Source organism: Halichoerus grypus, chromosome 3 (genome assembly GCF_964656455.1).
Source record: "Halichoerus grypus chromosome 3, mHalGry1.hap1.1, whole genome shotgun sequence".
Lineage (NCBI taxonomy): Eukaryota > Metazoa > Chordata > Mammalia > Carnivora > Phocidae > Halichoerus > Halichoerus grypus.
The window spans coordinates 110,094,368-110,119,884 of NC_135714.1; the positions used below are offsets into that span (position 1 = coordinate 110,094,368).

A 25,517-nucleotide genomic window follows, 5' to 3' on the forward strand; every position below is an offset into this window, starting at 1 on the left:
AGCAAAAGCTTAGATGTCCACTTTGAAAGAATACAAAAATCATTCTAGCTCTGAATAGAAAGAATGCCTTAATAACCAATAAGATCTCTTCCTATTGTAAAATTCTATTCTGATTAATTTATGCTAAATACACTTGACATCTATTTTATTTTATTTTTAAGATTTTATTTATTTGACAGAGAGAGCTAGCGAGAGAGGGAACACAAGCAAGGGAAGTGGGAGAGGGAGAAGCAGGCTTCCCGCTGAGCAGGGAGCCTGACGTGGGGCTCGATCCCAGGATCCTGGGACCATGACCTGAGCTGAAGGCAGACGCTTAATGGCTGAGCCACCCAGGTGCCCCCACTTGACATCTATTTTAGAGGTAACTTTAAGAGTGTTAACATTTTCACTTCACATGGTGTTGTCATTATATTTGAGCAGGTTTCTTCATTGGCCATAATCTAATGAATAGTTCCTGTCATAAGCCAATATAAAAGCTCTGGGGGTCCATTTATACAGAATCATCATATAGCTGCTTCTTACAACTAATTGATTAGTTTCATTGATAATCACATTATAAAACCTAATGTATAGCAGGCATTGCTGTAACTGTCCAAGAAATTTCTAACCAGCAAAGATCGATTTAACATACATAACACAGTAGACACTTAGGCATTCCTCTTCAAAACAGAGTTTCTCAAGAATGAAGATATACATGAAAACTGATATACAAGAAAACCATGAAACCCAAGATTACCTTTTGTTTTTGACTTTCAACTACATGAATCTGGGCCTCAGTCATATGTTCCTGGTAAAGTCTCTGAAGTCTGTCCAGCTCCTGAGAAACAGTCTGCCAGAGTTCCACAGCCTGAGTTTTTTCCTATAAAACAAAAAGAATCAAGAATTCATTAAATTATTAGCAGGCTATTGCATAGTACAAATGAATCATACTCTTTTACAGAATGAATTCTTGTATATAAAGTCACAAAAATAAAAATGGAACTTGTGTAAAGATGGTATAGTTGTAATATTTCTGATGTTATACACTTGATTAATAACAATTCAGAGAAGGGGAACTCAGCTGATTAAGCACCTGACCTTTGATTTTGGCTCAGGCCACGATCTCAGGGATGTAAGACAGAGCCCCGCATTGGGCTCTGTGCTGAGCGTGATGCCTGCCCAAGATTCTCTCTCCCTCCCTCCTCCTCTCCCTCTCTTTCCCTCTAAAAAAACCAAACAACAACAACAACAACAACAACAACAAAAACACCAAAATCAAATAAAACAACAAAAAAGCATTTCAGAGAATAAACCTAAAGATGAAAATTCCTTATGTTGAAATTTTCTTTTTATTCAGATTTCATAGCTAAAATTTAACTCTTAAATCAGAGATACGGATTTAAAGCACTATCTTTGTTCCATAAGAAAATGTAAGCCTTGGAAATTACTAAAGAGAACTGCCCCTGATAAAGTACAAGATTTTTTTCAGATTGTAAAAGTAATAAATGTTGTAGAAAGTTGGGAAAAGACAGCAAAACAGAAAACAAGAATTACCTGTAATTTTACCACCTGATAGTACATACTGCTAGTGTCTGGGTATAAGCATCTTTATAAATTTTGGATGTATTCATGTTTTTAAATGTGATTTTGGAAGAGAATTTTGTATTTCTGTTCTTTTAACAAAATTGGGAATCATACAGTGTACTATTTGTACTGTATTATTTTCACTTGGCATTTTATAATCAGAGTTTTCTCACATCATTAACTATTCTTTCAACATAGCAAGTCTCAAAGTGTGATATAGGGACTCCTGAAGTCAAAATTATGTTCATTATAATATGAAGACATTATTTGCTTTTTTCACTCTCATCTTCTCAGGAGTGTACACTGAAGTTTTCCAAAGTTTATATGATGTGATGTCACCTCTCTGATGGGTATTGGAATGTGTTCTTATGCTCCCATTTGTTTTTAAATATGTCTCAGTTTTAATCTATAATATGATAAATACTGATAGATATATAATTCACAAAAAGAGAATTCTTCGAGGTCCGCAATAATTTTTAAGCATCCTGGAGAGGGGTCCTGAAACCAAAAAGGGTAAGAAATGCTAAGCTCTTAGGTACAGAGCATTATTCTCTTTTTATTATCTAAAAAGACAAGTGGAGCAGGTTTTGGCCATTTGCTGAGGGTTCCTCAGCAAGTTGTTGACTTGAGTCAGGAGGAAACATTTACCTCTTTGTTTCTAAATCCCAAACTTTTAAAGATTTATTTATTTATTTATTTAAGAGAGACAGAGAGAGAGAGAGGGGTAGGGAGGGGCAGCGGGAGAGGGAGAGGTGATCTTAAGCAGACTCCCCACTCAGGGCGGGGCCCGATGCAGGGCTTGACACTGGGCTCAATCCCACCACCCTGAGACCATGACCCAAGCTGAAACCAAGAGTTGGATGCCCAACTGACTGCGCCACCCAGGTGTCCCAAAAGCCCAAACTTTTAAATCCCAGGGCAGAACTAAGCCACCCTGTTTTAGTAAGAAGGTAACAAGGTGTAGTGAAAAGATAAGCATTTTAAGAAGATAGTGAGTATATATTTAAAGTAAACAGAGGTTCATAAGTTTTAAGGAGACTATTACTGAAGTATAACATGCATTCAGAAAACACACAAATCATGAATTTTCACAAAGTGATTGCCCCTATGTAACCAGCACACTGTTCAAGAAAGAGCATGTTATTACTAGCACCTAGAAGCCCGATACCCCTCTCTTCAAGATACTACTATTCCCTCAAAATAACTATGATCCTGGTTTCTACATCATCAATTAGTTTTGCCTAAAACTTATATAGTTTTAAAACGTGTAGACGAACAGAATCTGGAGCCATAAGACTTGGATTCAATCCCTGATTTTTGGCTGAATGATCTTGGACAATTCATTTCAATTCCATAAAAACATTTTCTTTTCAGTAGAATGGTCAGAAAGACATGTCATAACCTCAAAAGGTTGCAGTTTTACAAACCTGCCTGATGGTAAGAATCATCTGGACAAATAGAAAACCAAGAATCTCTAAAGCAGTGGTTCTTATAGGACTAAATCATCAGCATTACCTCAGAACCTGTCAGAAACACAAATTACTGAGCCCAGACTTCTTGAATCAGAAAGATTCAAGATTCAAGATACCCCTTGGGAAAGGAGAATAATAATCTCTATTTCAAAAAGCCCTTGGGAAATTATAATGCACAAAAAAATTGAGAACCAATGTACTAATATAAAATTTTTAAATGGTATAACCCATCATTTGAAAAACCAATTTAAGTGATTCCATATTGTTAGATTTTTAAACTATTTCCAATTTTCATTATCAAATATAATGGTATAATGAACATATTTATCCATCAATTTTCACATACAGTTTCTTAGGATAGATTCCTAGAATCTATGTGATATCCTAGTCTAATTAATTGGTCAAGGATATAAACGTTTCTTTTTTTTTTTTTCTTAAAGATTTTATTTATTTATTTGACACACAGAGAGAGAGAACAAGTAGGCAGAGACGCAGGCAGAGGCAGAGGGAGAAGCAGGCTCCCCGCTGAGCAGGGAGCCCGAAGTGGGGCTCGATCCCAGGACCCTGGGATCATGACCTGAGCCGAAGGCAGCGGCTTAACCGACTGAGCCACCCAGGTGCCCCTGAATATAAACGTTTCTAAGGCTCTTACTGCCAACCTGCCCCCAGAAAGATTCTTACAAATCACATTATCATAGCAGAACAAAATACTCCAAACTAAAAATATTAAGTTAGGTACTCAATATTGTGCTAGTGTTATCAGCTTCCAAGGCCATTACATTGCTTTACCCAGCACCTTTTGTACTCAATTTTAATTCTTTATCTTGCTGTTTGGTAATGATGGTGATAAAAATAATACATAAATTTATTAATTTACATGTGTGTTAGGCATTACATTAAGTGCTTTATGGGAATTTCTGAATTACCATAAGAACTCCATGAGATAAGTATTATTATAATCTCCATATATAAATGAAGGTAAGGTAAAAAGACATTTCCCAAGATCACAGAGCTACAAATAGAGAACAAACTCAAGAAGTTTGACGAGAGGTTTTTTTGTTTTTTTTTTTTAACAAAAGCCTGTTTTCCACGAAAGCAGGAACCAACACTCTCTACTGTATCCTCAACAATTAGCACAGTGCCTGGTATCTAACAGACATCTAATTAATACTTGTGAAATAAATGAAGATATCTGAATAGTCAATTTCTTTATGCCTATTACTTTGATAAAGCATAATATAAAAATTATTCTATTTTTTACTATAAATTGTATTTAACTTAATTTTTGTCTCTTCGGTTTGGATTCAACTAGTCTTCATGCATAACACAAAGGTCTTTCAATTTAGTGATGGATACCAAAATAATTTTATGTGTTTTATCACACCTTAAAAACCAAATAAACATATATGAATAATAAGCAGAATATTTAACATTACTATTTTGATACTATTGAGTTATTAACATTTTCTATTATTTATACTTCATAAGATGCCTAAACTCTCATTCAGTTAAAATTTTATATTTATTTACAAAATACATTATAGATTTTGTGGGAAATTGTGTTTATAACCAATCAGCTTTTTCCTTTTTGACTGCTCAGAGTTGGACCTCATCAATTTCTTCTATGAAGTGACTGATCCAAAATGTAGCAAAAAAAATAGGACCATCTTCAGAGAAATAATATGAGGTGGAGCAAGATGTAGGAGAAAGGCAAAGAAAGGGTAAGGCAGGAGGAGAAAAAGAAGGAATGAGACAACAAATTTGGTTTAATAAGAAAAAAAGAATAAGTAATTTTGAAGTTTTAATAAAATTTAACATTGGAAATTATAGCAATACAAGTACTGCAGAGAGATGCCTTTTAGAGACAGGGTTCTGTTTTTGTTTTGTTTTTTGAAACTACAAATCTTATCTAGTTTTCATTCCACTTCCTTTAAAAAAAAAAGTTTTTTTTCCAGTTTTATTGAGGTAGAATTGACAAATAATCATTGCATATATTTAAGGTATATAACAGAGGGTTCTTTTACATATGGTCTATCACAATCTTTTTCCAGAGTACCAAGAATTGCATATTGTGCACTAGCTTTTGATAGCCTGTTAGAAAGCCTTCATAAGTCTTAATTAAATTAATTTCCATTTATTTCTATATAAACATTTATAAGTCCTTTTTGATAATATTTTGAACAGACCTCAAACTAGAGCTTGAAAGTTGGAAAAGTTTGAAAGAGCATGCTTTCTCGTTTTTTTTCCTCTATTACTTTTTCAAATTCCTTCCCTTTACACATGAAAAAATAAAATCAGTGTTAAATACATGCTCCTTTATCATGGTAAATATAGCCTGTTTAAATCCAGTTTAATTTAATCAGGTAATTATCACTTCCATAAATATAAGAATTCCAAAACTAAATTTCTAGGGTATAAAAAATGATTTTTCATAGATAACTATAAAATCAAAATCACAATAAGGAATTTGTAATCTCCATTTATAAATGAAGAAACTGAGGCACACAGCTAGAAAGCAGAACAGAGATTCAAATCCATATAAGATATGAGATGCCTAGGATATAAAACTGTAAATTAAAATAAAATTCCCTTATGTACAATCACAAATTTCAGTGTTGAAAACAGGATATATATATATATATATATATATAAAATATATATATATATAAAATATAGCTTCCCAAATATTTCAATTACTACGAGGGAGGAAAAAAGGAGAAAAAGTAATACAGAGAAGTGAAGTGTAATTTTTGAAAAATATAATTCTATAATCTTTGAAAATTGAGGAAAACGCCGTATCAGAAGAAAACACAGAAAAATGAAAAATGTAAATTTAGGTGAGTGGATGATTATTTTTTTCTTTAAAAATTTTCTTGGGCATTAAAATATATTTTTTAAAAGATTTATTTATTTATTTTAGAGAAAGAGAGTGCACGCACGCATGCATGTAGCCAGCTGGGGGAGGGGCAGAAGGAGAGGGAGAGAGAGAATCTCAAGCAGACTTCACTGAGCACGGAGCCAGATGCAGGCCTCAATCTCATGATCATGACCTGAGCCAAAATCAAGTCAGATGCCCAACCCACTGAGCCACGCAGGCACTCCTGGCATTAAGATATTTTTATAAGACATAAAAATGTCAAAAGATTTATGATTCAATTAAAATATACATTTGGTAGCTATATTTTTAACAACCAGGGAGGGTATATATTACAAGTTTTGTTACCTGTTAACTATTCTTATAAATTGTAGAAATCAGTAAGTACTAATTTTGCTATTCTGTTATTATCATTCCTAAATAATGATTAACACAGATTTTAAAAATTCTGTTTATTCAGAATATAGTTTAAAAAAATTTATATCACTCACTTGATTGGCTAGTTGTAATTGTTCTCGTAGATTCCTAACTGTTTCATCATCTGTATATATATCATTTCCCATGTCTGTGCCAAAGGGAAGGGACTCCAGTTGCTTTTCAACAGCATCTTTTAATTCACTGTGCAACCTTCAGAAAAAAGAGTTAACACAGTAATAATATAAATTCATTGTACCAACAGTAATCACTGTTTCAAGGTAAACTAAATAAACATTTGGGAACCAAAAACATTCTTTAAAAAAAATTTCTTACACAAAAATAATTTTTAAGTAGACTTCAAAAATTAAATAGTTAATCACCATTAAATACTGTGCTATGAAAATAAAAATATAACAATTTCAAATGCATTAAATTTGTCATAATTAATTCAACCATAATTCAGTTTGTCCTAAGGAGATTTTAGTTATTCAAGAAGGTAAAATTCAGATATTACACCCTATTAATTTATGAAACAGGCCATTCAGGAAAAAATATAACAGTGGTTTTCATCTAGGCAATTAAAAGGAAATGGGATATAAAATATTATAGAATTATTTTCTTCATTGTGTTTCACAAAACTCAGGTAACATCTCACTTAATCCAGTTAATAAAAAGAGTTGAATAAAACTGTTGGTTATGAAAGCAAGATGATTAGAGGCTTTAGTTTTCAGCATATTTTAAATAAGCTTGACCATAACTCTGAAAGCCTTAAATTCAAAATTAATCTTAACATTAAATTACAGATATTTTGTATTTTAAAACAGCTACCAAAAGAAGGCTTTAGAAAGTACATCTGAAAAGACTGATTAAGTATTTTACTTTAAAATGATACAAACCTAAAAGGAAAAAAATATTTATAGTATCAGAAAAACTTGAAAACCTTTAAAGTATAAATTATTAGCAGAAAATGTTATTTATAATAAACACATCTCAAGGTAGTTTCCCAAAGAAACTGCATCTATATATTTAAAATAAAGAGAATTACCTACTGTATTTAAAATCTCCTTTGAAACTAGAAAAATTCTATTTTAATTTTTAGAATATATTTATTGAAAACAAAGTTCATCAAACACATGAAATTCATAGGTAATTAACCTTAGAAACAACAAAAAAAATAATTACTCCCTAAGGAAAGGACAGAGGTTGCTAATTATTCCCTAGTTAAAAATTTTATCAATAACACAAACGTTCATATTTTAAAACATTTCTAGTATTTTTATTTTTTTGTTTTTATTAAATTTTTAATTTTAATTCCAATATAGTTAACAGTGTTATATTAGTTTCAGGCATACAATACATCAATTCAACAATTCTATACTTCACCCAGTTCTCATCACAAGTGCACTCCTTAATCCCCATCACCTATTTCACCCATCCCCCCCAACCACCTCCCCTCTGGTAACCATCAGTTTGTTCTCTATAGCTAAGGGTCTGTTTCTCGGTTTGTTTCTCTTTTTTCTTCCCCCACTTTGTTCATTTGTTTTCTTAAATCCCACACGAGTGAAATTGTATGGTATCTGTCTTTCTCTGACTATTTCACTTAGCATTATACTCTAACTCCATCCAAGTCATTGCAAATGGCAAGAGTTCATTCTTTTTTATGGCTGAATAATATTCCATTGAATGTATGTATACACACACACACACACACACACACACAACTTCTTTATCCATTCATCTATTGATGGACACTTGGGCTGTTTCCATAATTTGCCTATTGTAAATAATGCTACAATAAAGATAGGGTTGCATGTATCTTTTCAAATTAGTGTTTCTGTATTCTATGGGTAAATACCCAGTAGTCTGATTACTGGATTGTAGGGTAGTTTTATTTTTACTCTTTTGAGGAACGGAACTTCCATACTGTTTTCTACAGTGGCTACACCAGTTTGCATTCCCACCAACAGTGAACAAGGGTTCCTTTTTCTCCACATCCTTTCCAACACTTGCTGTTTCTTGTGTTTCTGATTTTAGCCATTCTGACAGGTGTAAGGTAATATCTCACTGTGGTTTTGATTTGATTTCCCCGATGAGGAGTGATGTTGAGCCTCTTTTCAGATGTTGGGCATTTATGTCTTCTTTGGAGAAATATCTGTTCATGTCTTCTGCCCATTTTAAATTAGATTATTTCTTCTTTTGGTGTTGAGTTATATAAATTCTTTATTATATTTTGAACTGTTTAGCAGATATGTCATTTGCAAATATCTTCTTCCATTCTGTAAGCTGCCTTTAGTTTTGTTGATTGTTTCCTTTGCTATGCACAAGCTATTTATTTTAATGTAGTCCCAGTGTTCTATTTTTTGCTTTTGTTTCCCTTGCCTCAGGAGATCTATCTAAAAAGAAAATGTTGCTATAGCTGATGTGAGAGACATTTCTGCCTATGCTCTCTTCTAGGATTTTTATGGTTTAAGGTCTCACAGTTAGGTCTTTCATCCATTTTGGATTTATTTTTGTGCCTGGTGTAAGAAAATGGTCCAGTTTCATTCTTTGGCATGTAGCTGTCCAGTTTCCCCATATCATTTGTTGAAGAGACTTTTTCCCATTGCATATTTTTTTTTTTTAAGATTTTATTTATTTGACAGAGAGACACAGTGAGAAAGGGAACACAAGCAGGGGGAGTGGGAGAGGGAGAAGCAGTCTTCCCGCAGAGTAGGGAGCCTGATGTGGGGCTCGATCCCAGGACCCTGGGACCATGACCTGAGCCGAAGGCAGACGCTTAACGACTGAGCCACCCAGGCGCCCCTCCCATCGCATATTCTTACCTTTTTTTGTCGAAGACTAACTGACCATATAATAATGAGTTTGTTTAAGTACTTCTGGTATTTGAAAAAATACTTACTTTATAACATAAAATATAATAAGAGTTTTAAAAAAGACATCCCAAGTCCCAGAGAAAAACCATTATTAATGGCGTGATATATTTTCTAGCAGAATTTTTGCTCTCCATTAAAAATAGACAGATATACCATATTGCTAATATTTTATAACCTGCCTTTTAAACTGTATTACTGAAACATACGCATTCTTCCAGATTATAAAATATTTTCCTATAAATACTTTAATGATGGCATAATATTCCATCATTTCCATTATACAGATATTTGCATCATAAGTCAACTCAGGTAAACCCCCTAGAGTCTTTTTAAAATGAAATGAAAAAAATAGTAAAATTAATATTCACTTAGTATACTAAAAACATTAGAAACATTGAGAATTAAAATGTTTTATTTCTTTGTAAAACAAAAACTCATCCCTTATAATCAACAGTACAGGTATAAACACCAAGACAATTAGTATTTTTGCAAAAATTTTTAAAGGTCACAGAAAAATCGTAATTTTCATCCATTGATTATTAAGATCACTTTCCACAGTTTCAGCTTGCATGGTCATTTTTAAAGTCCTGCACTATCAAACACAGCAAGGACTGCCTACGTATAGCTTATTTTTGTTTTAGTATCTTAAGTACTTAGGGACAGGGTGTCCAATCTTGCAGTTTGCAATGCCTGCTGACTCTTGCCCAACGTGCCCAGATTCCCCAGGTGTTTTATAATTTTGGGTTAGTTTACTGTCCTTTTTCTGACCTCTTTTGCAAATTCTTAGAGATCACTGATTTTTAGACTTTCTTTTCTAATATATGCAGTTAAGACTTTGGATTTCCCTCTAAGAATGGCCTTAGTGGCAACCTGTAAGCTTTATTGATTTATTTTCATTATCAACCAGTTAAAAGTATGCTCTAATTTTTCACTGTTAATCCTTTGACCTATAAGTAATATTCAGAAGTTGCTTAACTAAAGAACAGTTGGGGATTTTCTAGTTACCTTTAAAAAAATTGATTTCTAGTATAATTTTCACTGTCATCAAGGAACATAAGCAGAGTAATTTTGAGATTTTAAAAATCCCTGAGTTACTTTTTTGAACTGGTTAATTGTGGAAATATTATATGTGTACTTAGGACGGCTATGTATTCTGAAGGTAGTAGTATTCAATATGCGTCCCTTACGGATTTGTTAAATGCATTGTTCAAATATTACATACTCTTACTTTTTTTTCTGTTTTTTTCAAATTACTGAGAGCAATCTGTTTATATTTCCTACTATCACAGTTTTTCTCTGGGGTTTGGCGTGCCTTTTTAAAAATTCTTGTTATAGGGACGCCTGGGTGGCTCAGTCTCAGTTAAGCGTCTGCCTTTGGCTCAGGTCATGATCCCAGGGTCCTGGGATCGATTCCCGCATTGGGCTCCTTCCTTGGCAGGAACTCTGCTTCTCCTTCTGCCTGCTTCTCCCTCTGCTTGTGCTCTCTCTCTCTCTCTCTCTGACAAATAAATAAAATCTTTTAAAAAAATTCTTGTTATATTTATATATTGGTCATTTTTCTCTTATTAAACATTTTCTGTCAGGAAAAGTAAATATTTAAAAAATAGTATAACATATTTAAAAATAACCTGTTGTTATTGATACTTTTAAGTACTTTAAAAAAATTTAGTCTGTCTTGCCACTCAGTGCTATAATTGAATTTTTTGATTCTAGAAGAACAGAAAAATTGAAAATTTTCCATTCTGAGCCTTTGTTATTGAGTGCTCACAAATTTAAAACTGTCACATCTTTTGCGAAAAATGAATCTTTTATCATTATGAAGTATCCCTTTTTATCTCTAATAATCTGTTCTGCATTAAAGTCTACTGTGTCTGATATTACCAGCTTTCTTTTGGTTAGCACTTGCATGGTGTTATCTATTTTCCATCCTTTTATCTGCATCCATTCTATATTACATTTTAGGAATCTCTCTGATAAGTACATACCATAACTGGTTTCTTTTTTTACTCTCCTCTGATACATCACTTTTAATTGTAGCATGTAATACACTGAAATTTAATATAATTAGTGATATATTTGGGTTTATATCTACTCGCTTAGTATTTGTTTCTATATGCCCTGCCTATTAGGATTTTCTTTACTTTCATGCTTTCTTTCTTTTTTTTTAAATTTTTTAATTGTTATGTTAATCACCATACATTACATCATTAGTTTTAGATGTAGTGTTCCATGATTCATTGTTTGTGTATAACACTCAGTGCTCCATGCAGAACATGCCCTCTTTAATACCCGTCACCAGGCTAACCCATCCTCCCACCCCCCTCCCCTCTAGAACCCTCAGTTTGTTTTTCAGAGTCCATCATCTCTCATGGTTCGTCTCCCCCTCCGATTTCCCCCCTTCATTCTTCCCCTCCTGCTATCTTTTTTTTTCTTAACATATATTGCATTATTTGTTTCAGAGGTACAGATCTGAGATTCAACAGTCTTGCACAATTCACAGCACTTACCAGAGCACATACCCTCCCCAGTGTCTATCACCCAGTCACCCCATCCCTCCCACCCCACCCCCCACTCCAGCATCCCTCAGTTTGTTTCCTGAGATTAAGAATTCCTCATATCAGTGAGGTCATATGATACATGTCTTTCTCTGTTTGATTTATTTCGCTCAGCATAATACCCTCCAGTTCCATCCACGTCGTTGCAAATGGCAAGATCTCATTCCTTTTGATGGCTGCATAATATTCCACATCTTCTTTATCCATTCATTCATGCTTTCTTTTGATTATTCTTTTTAATGTGTTCATTTTAGGTGACTCTTTTTAAAAAATAAGACTTAATTTTTGAGTAGTTTTAGGTTCACAGCAAAGAGAGCAGAAAGTAGAGACATTCCCCAGTATACCCCTTGGCCCCCCTCAGCATGACCTCCCCCACCAGAGTGGTACATTCTGTCGCAACTGATAAACCTACATTGACACAATTACCCAAAGTCTATAGTTTACATTAGGATTCACTCTTAGTGCTATACATCCTACATCCTACAATGACATGTATCCATTACTAGTGTCTTACAGAACAGTTTCACTGTCCTAAAAATCCTATGTGCTCTGCCTTTTCATCCTCTCTACTCCCGCCCCCTTCCCCCAGCCCCAGGCAACCACTGATCATTTTATTGTCCCCATAGTTTTGTTTTGTTTTGTTTTTTTAAAGGTTCTTTATTTGAGAGAGGGAGTGCGTGTGTGTGCAAGCATGGTCAGGGGAGGGGCAGAATGAGAGGGAGAGACAGTCTTAAGCAGACTGTGGGGCTTGATCTCATGACCCCGAGATCATGACCTGAGCCGAAATCAAGAGCTGGACGCCCAACCAACTGTGCCACCCAGGTGCCCCTTGTCTCCATAGTTTTGCCTTTTCCAGAATGTCACATAGTTTGGAATCATACAATCTGTAACCTTTTCAGATTGGCTTCTTTCACTTAGTAATATCTATTTAGGGCTCCTCCATATCTTCTCCTGGCTTGATAGTTTGGATGTACCACAGTTTATTTATCCATTCACCTATTGAAGGAAATCTTGGTTGTTTCCAAGTTTTGGCAATTGTGAATAAAGCTGCCATAAACATTCATGTGTAGGTTTTTGTGTAGACATAAGTTTTCAACTCCTTTAGGTAAATATCAAGGAGTATGACTGCTGGATTGTTATGGTAAGAATAAGTTTCATTTTTTAAGAAACCTGGACCAAACTGTCTTCCTGGGTGACTGTACATTTTGCTTTCCCACAAGCAATGAGTGAGAGTTCCTGTTGTTCTATAGGTTTTTATTACTCTATTTTTCTACTCTATTAGTTTGGCAGTTAGATGATTCTTTACTTTCAGTGTCTACCCTAGAGATGATAACATGCATACAGAATTAGCAAAACTCTAAATTATATTAGTATTCTATTTCTTTTGGGTAATGCTGGAAGCTGAGAATATTTTAACTCTATTTACCCTTTTCCCAAATTTATGATATTGTTGCCTTGTATTTTAATTCTCTACAGGTATTTTAGAAACATTATTATTGTTTCAGAATAGTTGATCTTCATTAGACTTTCTCCCATAGTTACCCTTTCCTTTCTTTTTGTAGAATATCCTTTTAAGATTTTAATTTTGCTAATGGTAATTTTCTCAATTTCTTTTCATCTGAAAATGTACTTATGTGACTTCTAGAAAAAAGTTTCACTAGATACATAATTTTAAGTTAATAGTTTTTCTTTCAGCTTTGAAGATAGTCCACTGTTTCCTGATTTCCATCATTTCTGTTGAGAAGTTCATTTATGTCTTACTGCTGTTTCTTTGAAGATAATTTTTCTGCTTTGAACATTTTTAAAAATTGTCTTTGATTTTGTATCTGATCTTATAATAATGTATCTATAGTTTTTTGTACTATCCTGCTTATGATATATGGTGTTTCTTTAATTTGTGGATCAATTGTCTCTCTGCCCTCTCTTTCTGGGACTTAAGTTATATGAATTTTAGCTCTTTTCACTATTTCCCTCATGTCTCTTACATTATTTCCTGTATTTTTTTTTATCTTCTTGTCTCTCTGATCTTCCTTCTGAATATTTTCTTCAGACTTGGATTCCATTCCATTAATTCTCTCTTCAGTCATATCTTATTTCATCCCTGTATTTTTTTTTTCAGTTTCAGAATTTCAGTTTGGTCTTTTTTTAGTGTTCCCTATTCTCTTATCAACATTCTCAAAATTGTCTTTTTTCATTGAACATATTAAGCAGAGTTATTTTAAAGACCAATCCTGTGGATTTTCTTCTATTGCCTATTATTTCTTATCATTTTAAAAAAATTCTGTCTTAAAAATATGAGCCAGGTATTACATGTAAAAATATTTGGAGATATTTTGAGGCCTAGCAATAATGTTATCTTCCTCTAAAATGGTCTTCCTTTTTTTTTTTCCAGGTGGCTAGGTGCATTATCAATCTCTGATCACCTTATATCAACATCAGAGATTCAGATAATTCCAAGCTATGTTTTAAATCTTTTTAGGACTAGTATATTTTGGGGGTCACTCTTACTTCTAGGGTATCCCAACCCAATGCCTGGGAAGTTCCTAAGCCACTCACCCTCAAATCTGATGGGCCCTGACTTTCAAATTTAATCTCTCTAGCCCTATGAATTTGTTTCAAGCTCAGTTTTTCAACCTCTCTTCACCTCCTCCAGGATAGGGAGATGTACCTAGGGGAAGGCAGCTCAAAGGCAGGCTCATATCCCTGGATTTCATTATTTTCCTGGTCTTACCCTATAATTCTCCACTGAGTCCAATTCATCTAAATAGATCTGATTGTTGTGAAATTTTTGTTCCAATTTTCTAGTTTTTGTCTAGAATTTCTGGTTTTTCTCAGAAGGAGTCTGATTACCTAGTCTTGATATCATTGTAAACAAAACTCCCTATTCACTTATTTTCAATTGATTAAAAATGTTCTAAGTACTAGTTTGGCTACATCTCACTAGTTTGATATGTTGCTTATTCTAAGTTTTTAATTTTAGTTTTCAATTCCTTTTCATCTCAGGGGTTAGTTGAAAATGTAGTTAAAAAATTATTTGTGCCTGTTTATTGTTATTTTTTTTTAAGACTTTATTTATTTGAGAGAGAGCATAAGCATACATGGGTGGGGGGAGGCTGAGGAGGAGAGGGAGAGGGAGAAGAGGCAAACTCCTCACTGAGCAGGGAGCCTGCAGCAGGGCTCAATCCCAGGACCCCAAGACCATGACCTGAGCCTAAGGCAGACACTTAACTGACTGAGCCGCCCAGGTACCGCTGTTTTTTGTTATTTCTAATTTTATTGTAGGCATGACTTATATTGTTTTAAATTTGTATGCGCATATACGGTGGGCAAGGTTTGCAGTCCATGTCTATGTTTATAAATGTTTCACAGGCCTTTAAAAACAACAGTGTATTCTTGTTGCTTGATATGAGTGCATATAAACAGAAAAATACATACTCAAACTTGTTAATTGTTCTTCCTATCCTCTATATCCTTATGCTTATTTTTATCTTATATATTTATTTTTGCCCTTTTCTTTGAAACATAATATATTTGTAATATATAACATAATAATATATTTATAAATACTGATTAAATGAATTTTATCTAATTCTCCAAAGATATTAACAGTATAATTGAGAAAATAAAACCATTTAATTACTGCAAAGATTTAAGGAATTACTCTTTTTCAAAGCACTGTTTTTTATGTATTGTTAATAAATCTTGAGATTAGACATCAGTAATTTAATCATGTTCAACAAATATTTGAAGCAGTATTACACACAAGATAGCAAGACTTCTGGTTCTAGTTGTACTTATTCAAATATATAATAATTAAGTCAAAATGTAAGAGCCTTAGGGCCGCCTGGGTGGCTCAGCTGGTTAACTGCCTTCGGCTCAGGTCATAATCCCAGGGTCCTGGGATTGAGCCCCACACTGGGCTCCCTGCTAGGCAGAGAGCCTGCTTCTCCCTCTCCCTCTCCTACTCCCTCTCTGCTGCTCCCCCCCCATCTCTCTGTCAAATAAATAAAATCTTTTAAAAAAAATCTAAGAGCCTTGGGAAAATAAAAAGAAGAAACTTCCATCATTTTGGATGGCTTGATAAGAGAAATCATACAAAGCTTTGTGGAGGTAGACAGTGTTATCATTATTATTTTTTATAAGATTTTTATTTATTTATTTGTCAGAGAGAGAGAAAGAGCACAAGTGGAGGGAGTGGCAGACAGAGGGAGAAGCAGGCAGAGGGAGAAGCAGGCTCCCAGCTGAGCAAGGAACCTGATGGGGGACTCAATCCCAGGACCCTGGGATCACGACCTGAGCTGAAGGCAGACGTTTTTAACCAACTGAGCCACCCAGGTGTCCCTATCCTTATTATTAATAACTAGATTTCATTTTTTTCTGCTGTCACCATTGATTAGTTGATCTCTATTTTCTAGTGCAATTTCTAGAAAAAGTCAATCTTGGTTTAGCTAATTGCAAAACTGATTTGCTAAGAACTGATATACAGGCCACAGTTAGGAAGCTAGATAATCAGGAGGAAGCAACTATACCAACTGCTGGTTCCAAGATCACACCTTTTCATCTGAGATCCTGGGATTAGGATGTTACTGTCAGAGAGCTATTGCCTGCAGGAACACCCTGCCTTAGCTTCAAGAGAAGCGGCTGCCCAGAATTATCAGCTCTAGAACTACACTACACTTGGTAGATTCTAAGCCACAAAAATAGATCCTCAGATACTGCTTCTCCTCCTACTTATCTCCTAATTTAGGTCTCTTACAAGTACTTATCATTAGCAGAACCTAATTCATATCCTGAGCTAGTTTTCCAGCCTCTGTAATACGGAAGGCATACTAAAAAGAAGTTGGAACAGTCAATCTACATCATAGCTGCATGAACCTGTTATTATGATTGCACAATTTAATTAAATATGACCCAAAGTGGTACAATTAAAGTATAAAAGAGTTTTTTTTCCATGAAACCTAAACTGAAAATGAAAGGCTCAATAAAGATGAGTCATTAAATAACTACTGTTAAATTAGAGGTAAGTAAAATAATTACAAAAAGTCAGAAAAATTATAAAATCATAGAAGATCAAAAGGAGATCAAAAGCATCTCTAAGTTTTTACTCTTCAAAGAAATTGAAACTGGAAATCATAAAGAGTGAATTATATGGTTTTTGCATAAAGATAAAGCACTATTCAACGGTGTTAGGGATAGAGTGGTAAGTAAGAATAGACAAGGGCCTTGCTCGCATGAAGGATACATTCTAGTAGATAAGACAAAAAAAACAAGCAAATAGGCAAATAAATAATTTCAAGTAGTAATAGGTGCCATAAATAAAAGAAAATTATATTATAGAAAAAAAAAAAAGAAAGGGGAAGACGGTGGAAACAGCTAGATAATGTGGTCAGGGAATGCTTTCCTGATAAAAGATCTGAACAAAGGGAAGACAGTCCTGTGTGGGTCTGGAGAAGAGTATTCTAGACAGAAGAATTAGGTAAGGTCTTCAGGCGGACACTGGTTTGCCAGGTTTAAGGAAGCCAAATAAGAAGGCTGGCATGACTAGAGACTAGTAATCAAAGGGAAAATACAAAATGGCTCTTATGGAGGCAACAAATGATGTCTTCCATAGCTTGAATAATAATATAACAAACAATTAGAGTGTATGAATATACACATAAATAGAGAACAATAAACTCAGTTATAAACAGAAACACAGAGAAATCAGGGTAGCTCTGGCTTTATATGAGATTTGAAATGGAAATTTAAAACTTTATAAAGCTTAGGATTTTGGCAGACTTCTGGGGATGGTCTTCCTCACAGCACCTCAAGTAGCACAAGAACAGCAGTGTTTACCATAGACAATATATCAATGAATGAATGTGGCTGAGTCAATAAACTTTTATTTACAAAAGGTAGCAGGCCAAATTTGGTCCACAGGCTGTAGTTTACGAATCTGACAGATGCAATTAAGTCTCTCTATCAGTTAGTATATTTTGGCTGTAAGTAACAAAATGACTAACAAAAAATAAGGACGGTCATTTTTTTAAAAAGATTTGTTTATTTGAGAACGAGCCAGAGAGAGTACACACACTAGTGGGGGGAGGGGCAGAGGTAAAGAGGGACAAGTAGACTCCCCACTGAGCAGGGAGCCCAACAAGCGGCTTGATATCAGGATTCTGATATCATTACCTGGGCCAAAATCAAGAGACAGATGCTTAACCGAGCCACTCAGGCACCCCAAGTACGTTTGGTCATTTTTGTCTGTTTTATCACTGATACATTCACTTGAATAGTGCCTGGTACATATAAGCACTCAATAAATACTTATAAATGAATGACTGAATGAATATTTTATTACTTCATCTAATATTAAATCGGGAGGGTAAGTGGTTCCAGACTTGTTTCAGCAGTTCAATAATATAATAAGGACCAAAGGTTTTCTCATCTCTCCCTTCTTTCAATCTTGGTATCTACCTCCACGGATACAAAATGGCTATACCAACTTCGCATATCACTTTCTAAAATAACAAGAAGCTGGAAAGAGGTAAAGCTTTCTTCTTGCCAGATTTTTTTTTAAAATCAGGGAGAAAACTCTTTACGAGAAGCTCTACAACAGACTTTCTCTTAACTTCACTGGCTAAAAGTAGGGTCCCGTGTTCATTCCTAGACCAATCCCTGGCAAAAAGAAATTCAAACTAGTGTGAATAAAAGACTTATCACTTAAAACTGTGGAAGCAGCTCATCTCCCCTGAGCACAGTGACACTGGAACAAAATCAGAGCTGAATGAAAGAATTAAAAATGGCTCTTATGGAGGCAACAAATGATGTCTTCCATAGCCTGAATAATAATATAACAAACAATAAAAATTAGTATTTAGTGCCAGAAAGTGTTGTACATATAATCCTGCATTTCATTATCTTACCCAATTTACTTCCTCTGATAAGTTTTGAGGAGAAAAGATGGTATTACAGAAAAAATTTAGTACAAAACAGAATATATAAAACACTATATTCTCAACATGAAGTAGATTTCAAGGAACAGACTTAAAAATGGGAGGAAGGAAAGTATTTTTTCACCTCTTCCTTAGCCTGATTTAAATGACTTCATTATTTCCTATCTGTAGTCAATTCCCACATTATATCCACCCATATAAAAATGTAAATATTAAAATGTTTCCAAAACCCAACAGTGTAGAATTGCATACTACTACATAATCCATGTCACTGCTAGCTTCCATTATTCAGAACTGACCATGTATACACATTTAAGATACTTTCCTTAAAAATGATAAACTCTCTTGATTTTGCAGTCCTTAACTGCAATACATAATTAAAGATAGGATGTTGCCCTAAAAACATAATAAGCAGAATTCACTTTAAAACCTGAGAACATTTTCAAGTTACTAAAAGTGTCTTTTTAATAAGCTCAGAATCCATTTTTTCCCACTTTCCTGTTGTACTAGGAATAAATACATTCATGAGACATGACCACATTACTGTTAAATAGGTAAAGGCAGATTTTTAAAAGACTGGCTTAAAAAGACCTGGACATGAAAGGAAGTAAGTATGTGGAATCAAATATAGGAAACAAAATGATTATCTCAACCATATAATACGTTTTCTATCCCCATTACATTAAAATACAAGCTTAATCTACATACATTGGTGATTCAAAAATCTTAGCAATGTTCTTTGTTAGGAACAGCATGGCTTATTTAATAATTTTTTTGAGATAGAATAGTAAATCATAAAAAGTTAAAGTTAGAAAAACTTTTCCACGGGGGAAAAGCAAATAAGAAAACTGAAAACCCAATTAAAAGATTTATTTTACACTTCAGCCAACTAGCTTAAACATATGAAACTTTCAGAAATTAGAGAAGAGGAGAAATACTGAAACATATTTTTTAAAATGGAAGGGAGAAAATGACAAAATAGTCAAAAGCAAGACATACGAATTCCATGGGAGTTCTAGATTATTCTATTCTAAAGAACAACATGTATTACACTAAAATAAATTAACAATAAAAAAGGAAACTGCTATATATAGCAAAATACATACAAAAGAATGCTAGCTTTAAAAGAACCCACGTTTAGGGGCACCTGGGTGGCTCAGTCACTTAAGCGGCTGCCTTCGGCTCAGGTCATGATCCTAGAGTCCTGGGATCGAGCCCCAGGTCAGGCTCCCTGCTCAGTGGAGAGCCTGCTTCTCCCTCTCCCTCTGCCTGCCTCTCTGCCTACTTGTGCGCTCTCTCTCTCTCTGGCAAATAAATAAATAAAATCTTTAAAAAAAAAATAAAAGAGCCCATGTTTTAAATGAATTTAGAACTAAACAAAATTATTTGTTCCCTGTTTGGTCTAGTTATACAAGTCAACAACAAAAGATGTATCAGATTTCAGCCCAGCTACATGATCTTTAAAGGTTAAAGTTGAGAAACTTGGGATAGAATAAAACTTTAAACATTTTTAGCCCAAAATAGGAGATCTTTATGATCACAGGCTGGGGGAGGATTTGTTAGAGACACAAAGAATAACAACCATAAGAAAAAAGATGGATTCACCTACCTTAAGATTAAAAACAAAATAGAAAATTCTTTTCATGAAACATATCATAACCTGGGAACAGATACATGAAACACCTACTGGCTAGCATGTTGTATGGTACTGTAGCAACATTATTCATTCCCATCCCTTTTCATCTTCCAGCCTCTAGCACAGTGGCTGAAAGTCTAAAACTATATTTCTTAGTGGTTCTTGTAGCTGGAGTTGTGGGTGGGATTAAAGTTTCACCAGTGAAAGGCACTTGAGGGGGATATGGAAAACAGAAGTGAGCTGAGAATATTTTTCTATTGGTATGACAGATAGCAAGCAAAACTGGACAGACATGAGGGTATCCTTATAGTCAATACCCTGTGCCTCGCTTCCCAATGGCAAGACTCTAGCTTTATGGAAATGATGCTGTAGGAGTAGCAACAGAGATGGTGGCAGCACCATAAATTTCTGACCTCCAGATCACAGCCCCTAAGTTATGATCCTAAAACCAGCGATCTAGTAGTACTTACATGTAAGTGACTAAATCCCTTCCTCTCTGAAATTTCTACAATGGTTATCGTTTACAGTATTATTACTGCATTGACACAGATCGGCACACCAACAAATATTCAGAATACAGAGTATATAAAGTACTTTGACAATTTAATAAGGAAAAGGTATATAGAAAGTGGGAAAAAGAAATGAACAAGCATTTAATGAGAAAAGAAAATCACATGGGTAAATAAACATATGAAAAATGGTTAACCATATTAGTATTCAGGGAAATGTTAAATTATAACCACAATGAAAAACCATTTAAGACTCAAAATAACAAAAATTAAGAAACCTGGTAAGACTAAGTGCTGATAAAAACATATAGATCAATAAGAACTCATAAATATCACAGGTGGGAATGTAAATCGGTACAGCCACTTTGGAAATTAAGTTGGTGTTATATTGTAAAACTGAGTATTAATATAATCTATGACCCAGCAAGATTATCCCTTGAAACTCTTGTGCTTATTTGTGCATGATACTGAGTAGAAGAAAAAGTCCCAGGAGACTAAATATGATTTTTATATAGCTAAAAAAAAATACAAAACTGAATAATAATTGTTAAGGATACACACACCTATTAAAAAATTTAAAAAGCAAGGGAATGATAAACACAAAATTCAAGAAAGTGTTAATATCTGGCAGAAGGCAGGAGAGGAATGGGATAGGGAAGGAAAACATGGGTAGATGTACCAGTATTGGTAACTTTTTTTAACTCTTAACTGGATGGTGGATTGTCAGTTTTTGTTTTATCAGTATGTTTCATAACATACGTGATTAAAATAACTATCTTATTAATGATTGCTAATATTTATAAAGCGTTTATTATGTACCCTATCTTCCCCTACAGTCAGCCCTATGAAATAAATTATTATTTACAATTCATAGATGAGAAAACTAAAGCACAAAGAGGTTAAGTAACTGTCTAAGGTTGCATAGCTAGTAAGTAATGGACCTAGGAGTCAAGCAGAATATCAGGCTCCAGAGTCTGTACTCATAACCAGTATACTATATGAATAAAATATCAAATAACAACAATAAAAGTTACCTAGAATAACAATAAAAAAATCAACAGTTAATTGATCTACCTTTCGTTTTCCTTGATGACATTTTCAAGATGTAGTTTCATCTCGCCCGTATGTTTCTGAAAGATTAAAATATGGAATACATTTTGCAGACATGTCTCTATTAAGTAATCCATTCCTATGCAAGCAGTCAGATTCTATGGCACTAGGCTACTGATAAGAAACAATGATTCTTTACTCCTAATAAGCACTAGTAAATATGGATATTTTAATGATACACAGAACATAATAAAGCATTCATTTTGAAACAAATATAAAGAAAATATTTATATGACACACTGAGAAATATTCACAAATGCAATCCTATGATTTATAGATGTTTATAAAAAAAACAGATGCGAGATATTCCTCAGTATGTCACTATAACAAATACCAGATGATCCCCATACCCTGAATGTATTCTTAATTCACTTTAGTTTAGTTGAAGCCCATATAAGAGCTTGTATCTGAAAAAGTAAAAGGTTAATGGTGAAAAAGAAAATAGAGATCTTCTTTAGCAGTAATTCACTTAGTCTCCTATTCGCCACCTTTATTAACTGTCTAAACTCTCCACACCATATAAGGTTGCTATGGTAAACCTATATCATCACTAACATATACTTTAACAGGAAAAATGGAGAAAAAAAAGAATCACTAATTAAAATACAAATGAGAATAAAATATACCGTAAAGAGAATGAGTTTGGTATGATTAATTCTGAGGAGAAAAAGGGATTGTAAAATTTCAACAGGAAAGGAAAGGCATTTCAAGTAGGGAGAAATATGTGTAAAAGCAAAGAGGCAAAAAATATTAGAACACAGGCATAGTTGTCAGCTCTCAATGAGAGTAAATGGGCAAGGGGAGAGCAGGAAGGAGGCCATGTAAAATCACACTTAAAACTGCAATCAACTCATGATATGTCCATTAGTCTTGATTGGGTATCCTAGGCTAAAGGAGAAGAGCCAAGCCTGGAGTGAACCTGGCAAGGGAAGGGTGGAACAGGCAATGCTCCAAGCCCTTCTGCCTCCCTTTCAACCAGAGAAGCTAGTGGCAGCTTGGTCTAAGAAATCAGTAACAGCCAACTCTAAAGGTGAACCTTTCCCAGGTCCTTGCTGTGAATGAATCACAATTAAACCAAAATGAATGAATTCACTATCAGATAATTGAGAAGTGACCATACATTGAGTGATGATGAAGTGAAAGAAAATTGGAAAGGCAGGCAGCAGGTCTTGAATGCCATGGTAACTAAGAGGTTTGGATTTTATTGTAGCAATTATCCTGATTCTTGTCATTAAAACAAAACAAAACAAAACAAAAAACTTGATCTTAAAAGTTGCAAAATCTTGCAAGATCTTTAAAAGTTGCAAAAATGTTGGTGTATCTTAAAAAATATTTACTCAAATTACTCAAATAGTTAATAAATACATATAGCTAGGATTACAGGTGAACCATTATGGTCACACTAAAGATTCTTTACTGTAAAATATTTCAAAATATTTAATAGTTGGAAGGAAACAAAATCTCAGCAGTCCCTCTCATATTATCAAATTTTCCCTTATTTATATTTTTGGAAGAAAATTTTTCATATAGAGAACTATAGTGATACTTTTCTTGCATTCAAGGTAAACCATTTTTTTACTGGGTCAATAAATCCTAAGAACTAGTTCTAATCAGTAATATCCATGTGAGCAACTGTTCTTAGATTTATCTGTCAGCATCTTTTTTTCTCTCTAAAAGTAGCAACTACTCTTGTTACAGGTCCTTACGCTTTCTGCTACAGTTTTCTCTCTCTTGCAATTAATTCAATAATCACTTAGATTCAGAATGCTAAATGGGAAAATGAAGTTAAACACCTTAGTAAAACAGCTGATTAAAGAGATATATGGATCAGATAGATTATAAAAAATTAATAATTTAAAAGTTTAATTCAAAATAACTAGTTACCCCATTTTATAACAATCAAACCACATAATATGTCATTATAGTAATCCTGAGTGAATTCAGCAGAAACTTTAACTCACTAGCCCTAAAAACAAATGCAAAATGCCATGTGTGCAGAAGAGAGCTTTCTGTTGCTCTTTAATTGTCAATTAGAAAGATTAAAAGACATTACTATGGTCGGTTCAAACTTAAATGCCCAAAGGTTAAAAAAAAAAAAAAAGCACATAGTAAAGACTAGGAAAACACCTAATTAACTTACAATAAAACAGGAACTGCAATTTAAAGAAATGCTTGTTTTTGAAATTTGGGTCTACAGGATCACTTTGTAAATGTATATTAGAGGATTAATCCTGGAAATGAGAGTATAAATAATTTCAAATGCAATGGAAAACCTAACTTATTTTTAGAAGATGAAAGCATTATGTGTTCTTTTAGTAAAACACTTTTAGTCAATCCATTAATTTATAAATAGGATATTGTTAAGCTAGATCTAATCATCTTGTTCTAATAAGCCCTGGTTTTTTATTCATTCATCAAAAATTGAGGGCTTATTATACACTAGACTTCAAAGCATATGGTAGGATCTCTTGCTGTCCCTGCATGGAGAAGAGATATAAATAAAGTTTAGTGTTTGCCACACTTACAGCCCCATTCTGAGGAAATCAGTCTTAAGGTGGTGTTTTTATATAAAGTTGCTATACTTTCTTTCATTTGCATTAAATTAAATCAACCTTGCTACCCAGCTGAACTGATCCAGGGATTGGTATCTAAACCAAACACAATGATGAGTATATTCAAACTCTAAGAAGTTTATCACCTTCTGGTGGACTTAGCTTGAGACATATAGCATCTCTTTAACAAATATTCCTTTGTATGGTTACCCAACAATCAGAAAGGTCAAAGTTGGGGCGCCTGGGTGGCTCAGTTGGTTAAGCGACTGTCTTCGGCTCAGGTCATGATCCCAGGGTCCTGGGATCTAGCCCCGTATCTGGCTTCCTACTCGGCGGGAAGCCTGCTTCTCCCTCTCCCACTACCCCTGCTTGTGTTACCTCTCTCTCTGTCTCTCTCTCTCTGTCAATTAAATAAATAAAATCTTAAAAAAAAAAAGTTTCTTTCTAAAAAAAAAAGTAAGTCCCAAAGTTTGGGAGGAAAATGTAAAAAACTTTTAAAATCAAAGAAACAAATTATAAATATTAACAATATTCTAAAAATGTCGATCATTGAAACTCAGATTGTATCCTGAACAATGTTGTGCTGTTATTCTAGTTCTCCATGAGCCTGCTATATATCCTAATCTTAGAAATTCTAGGATATAGAAGTGTCCTTGGTTTCTTCACTCTGTTCACTCCTAAAATAAACCCTCATTACTAAGAGGATTTCAGACAAAAGCTGCCATAGCTTAAGCCTATATTAGAAACTGATCAAATGCATCTAAAATTTGATGGACATAATATTTGAAATTGGGTGAAAAATCCATTCTCCAAATAATGGGATATACAGGTAGAATGAGGGTAAAGAAAAGGTCTCAAAGTATGAGATGGTTTTGGGTCTCCCTGGGGGAAAAAATAAACATATAAGCATATAATAATGAGTTTAAGAGCTTCAAGCATCTAAGAGATCTTCTTGGGAGATACCAGGAGCAAGGAAACACTGGATTAAAAAACAAAACTGAAAATAATTTTTAAACACAC

The 25,517-nt window shown here is 34.0% G+C and overlaps 1 protein-coding gene across 8 annotated transcripts in view; it reads right to left on the reverse strand.

The window, feature by feature from the left end:
* Positions 1 to 25,517, reverse strand: part of SCLT1 (sodium channel and clathrin linker 1) — a 202,189-nt gene that overhangs the window by 153,952 nt on the left and 22,720 nt on the right. For all 8 annotated transcript variants that reach the window (XR_013446457.1, XM_078069232.1, XM_078069234.1 and 5 more), the window contains 3 exons: positions 21,910 to 21,965; positions 6,402 to 6,537; positions 737 to 859 (listed from right to left, as the gene is read on the reverse strand). Coding sequence is in view for 7 of the 8 variants with exons in the window: in XM_078069232.1 (XP_077925358.1) it covers positions 737 to 859; positions 6,402 to 6,537; positions 21,910 to 21,965 (315 nt within the window). In the remaining variant the exon portion in view is untranslated. The remainder of the gene's footprint in view (positions 1 to 736; positions 860 to 6,401; positions 6,538 to 21,909; positions 21,966 to 25,517) is intronic.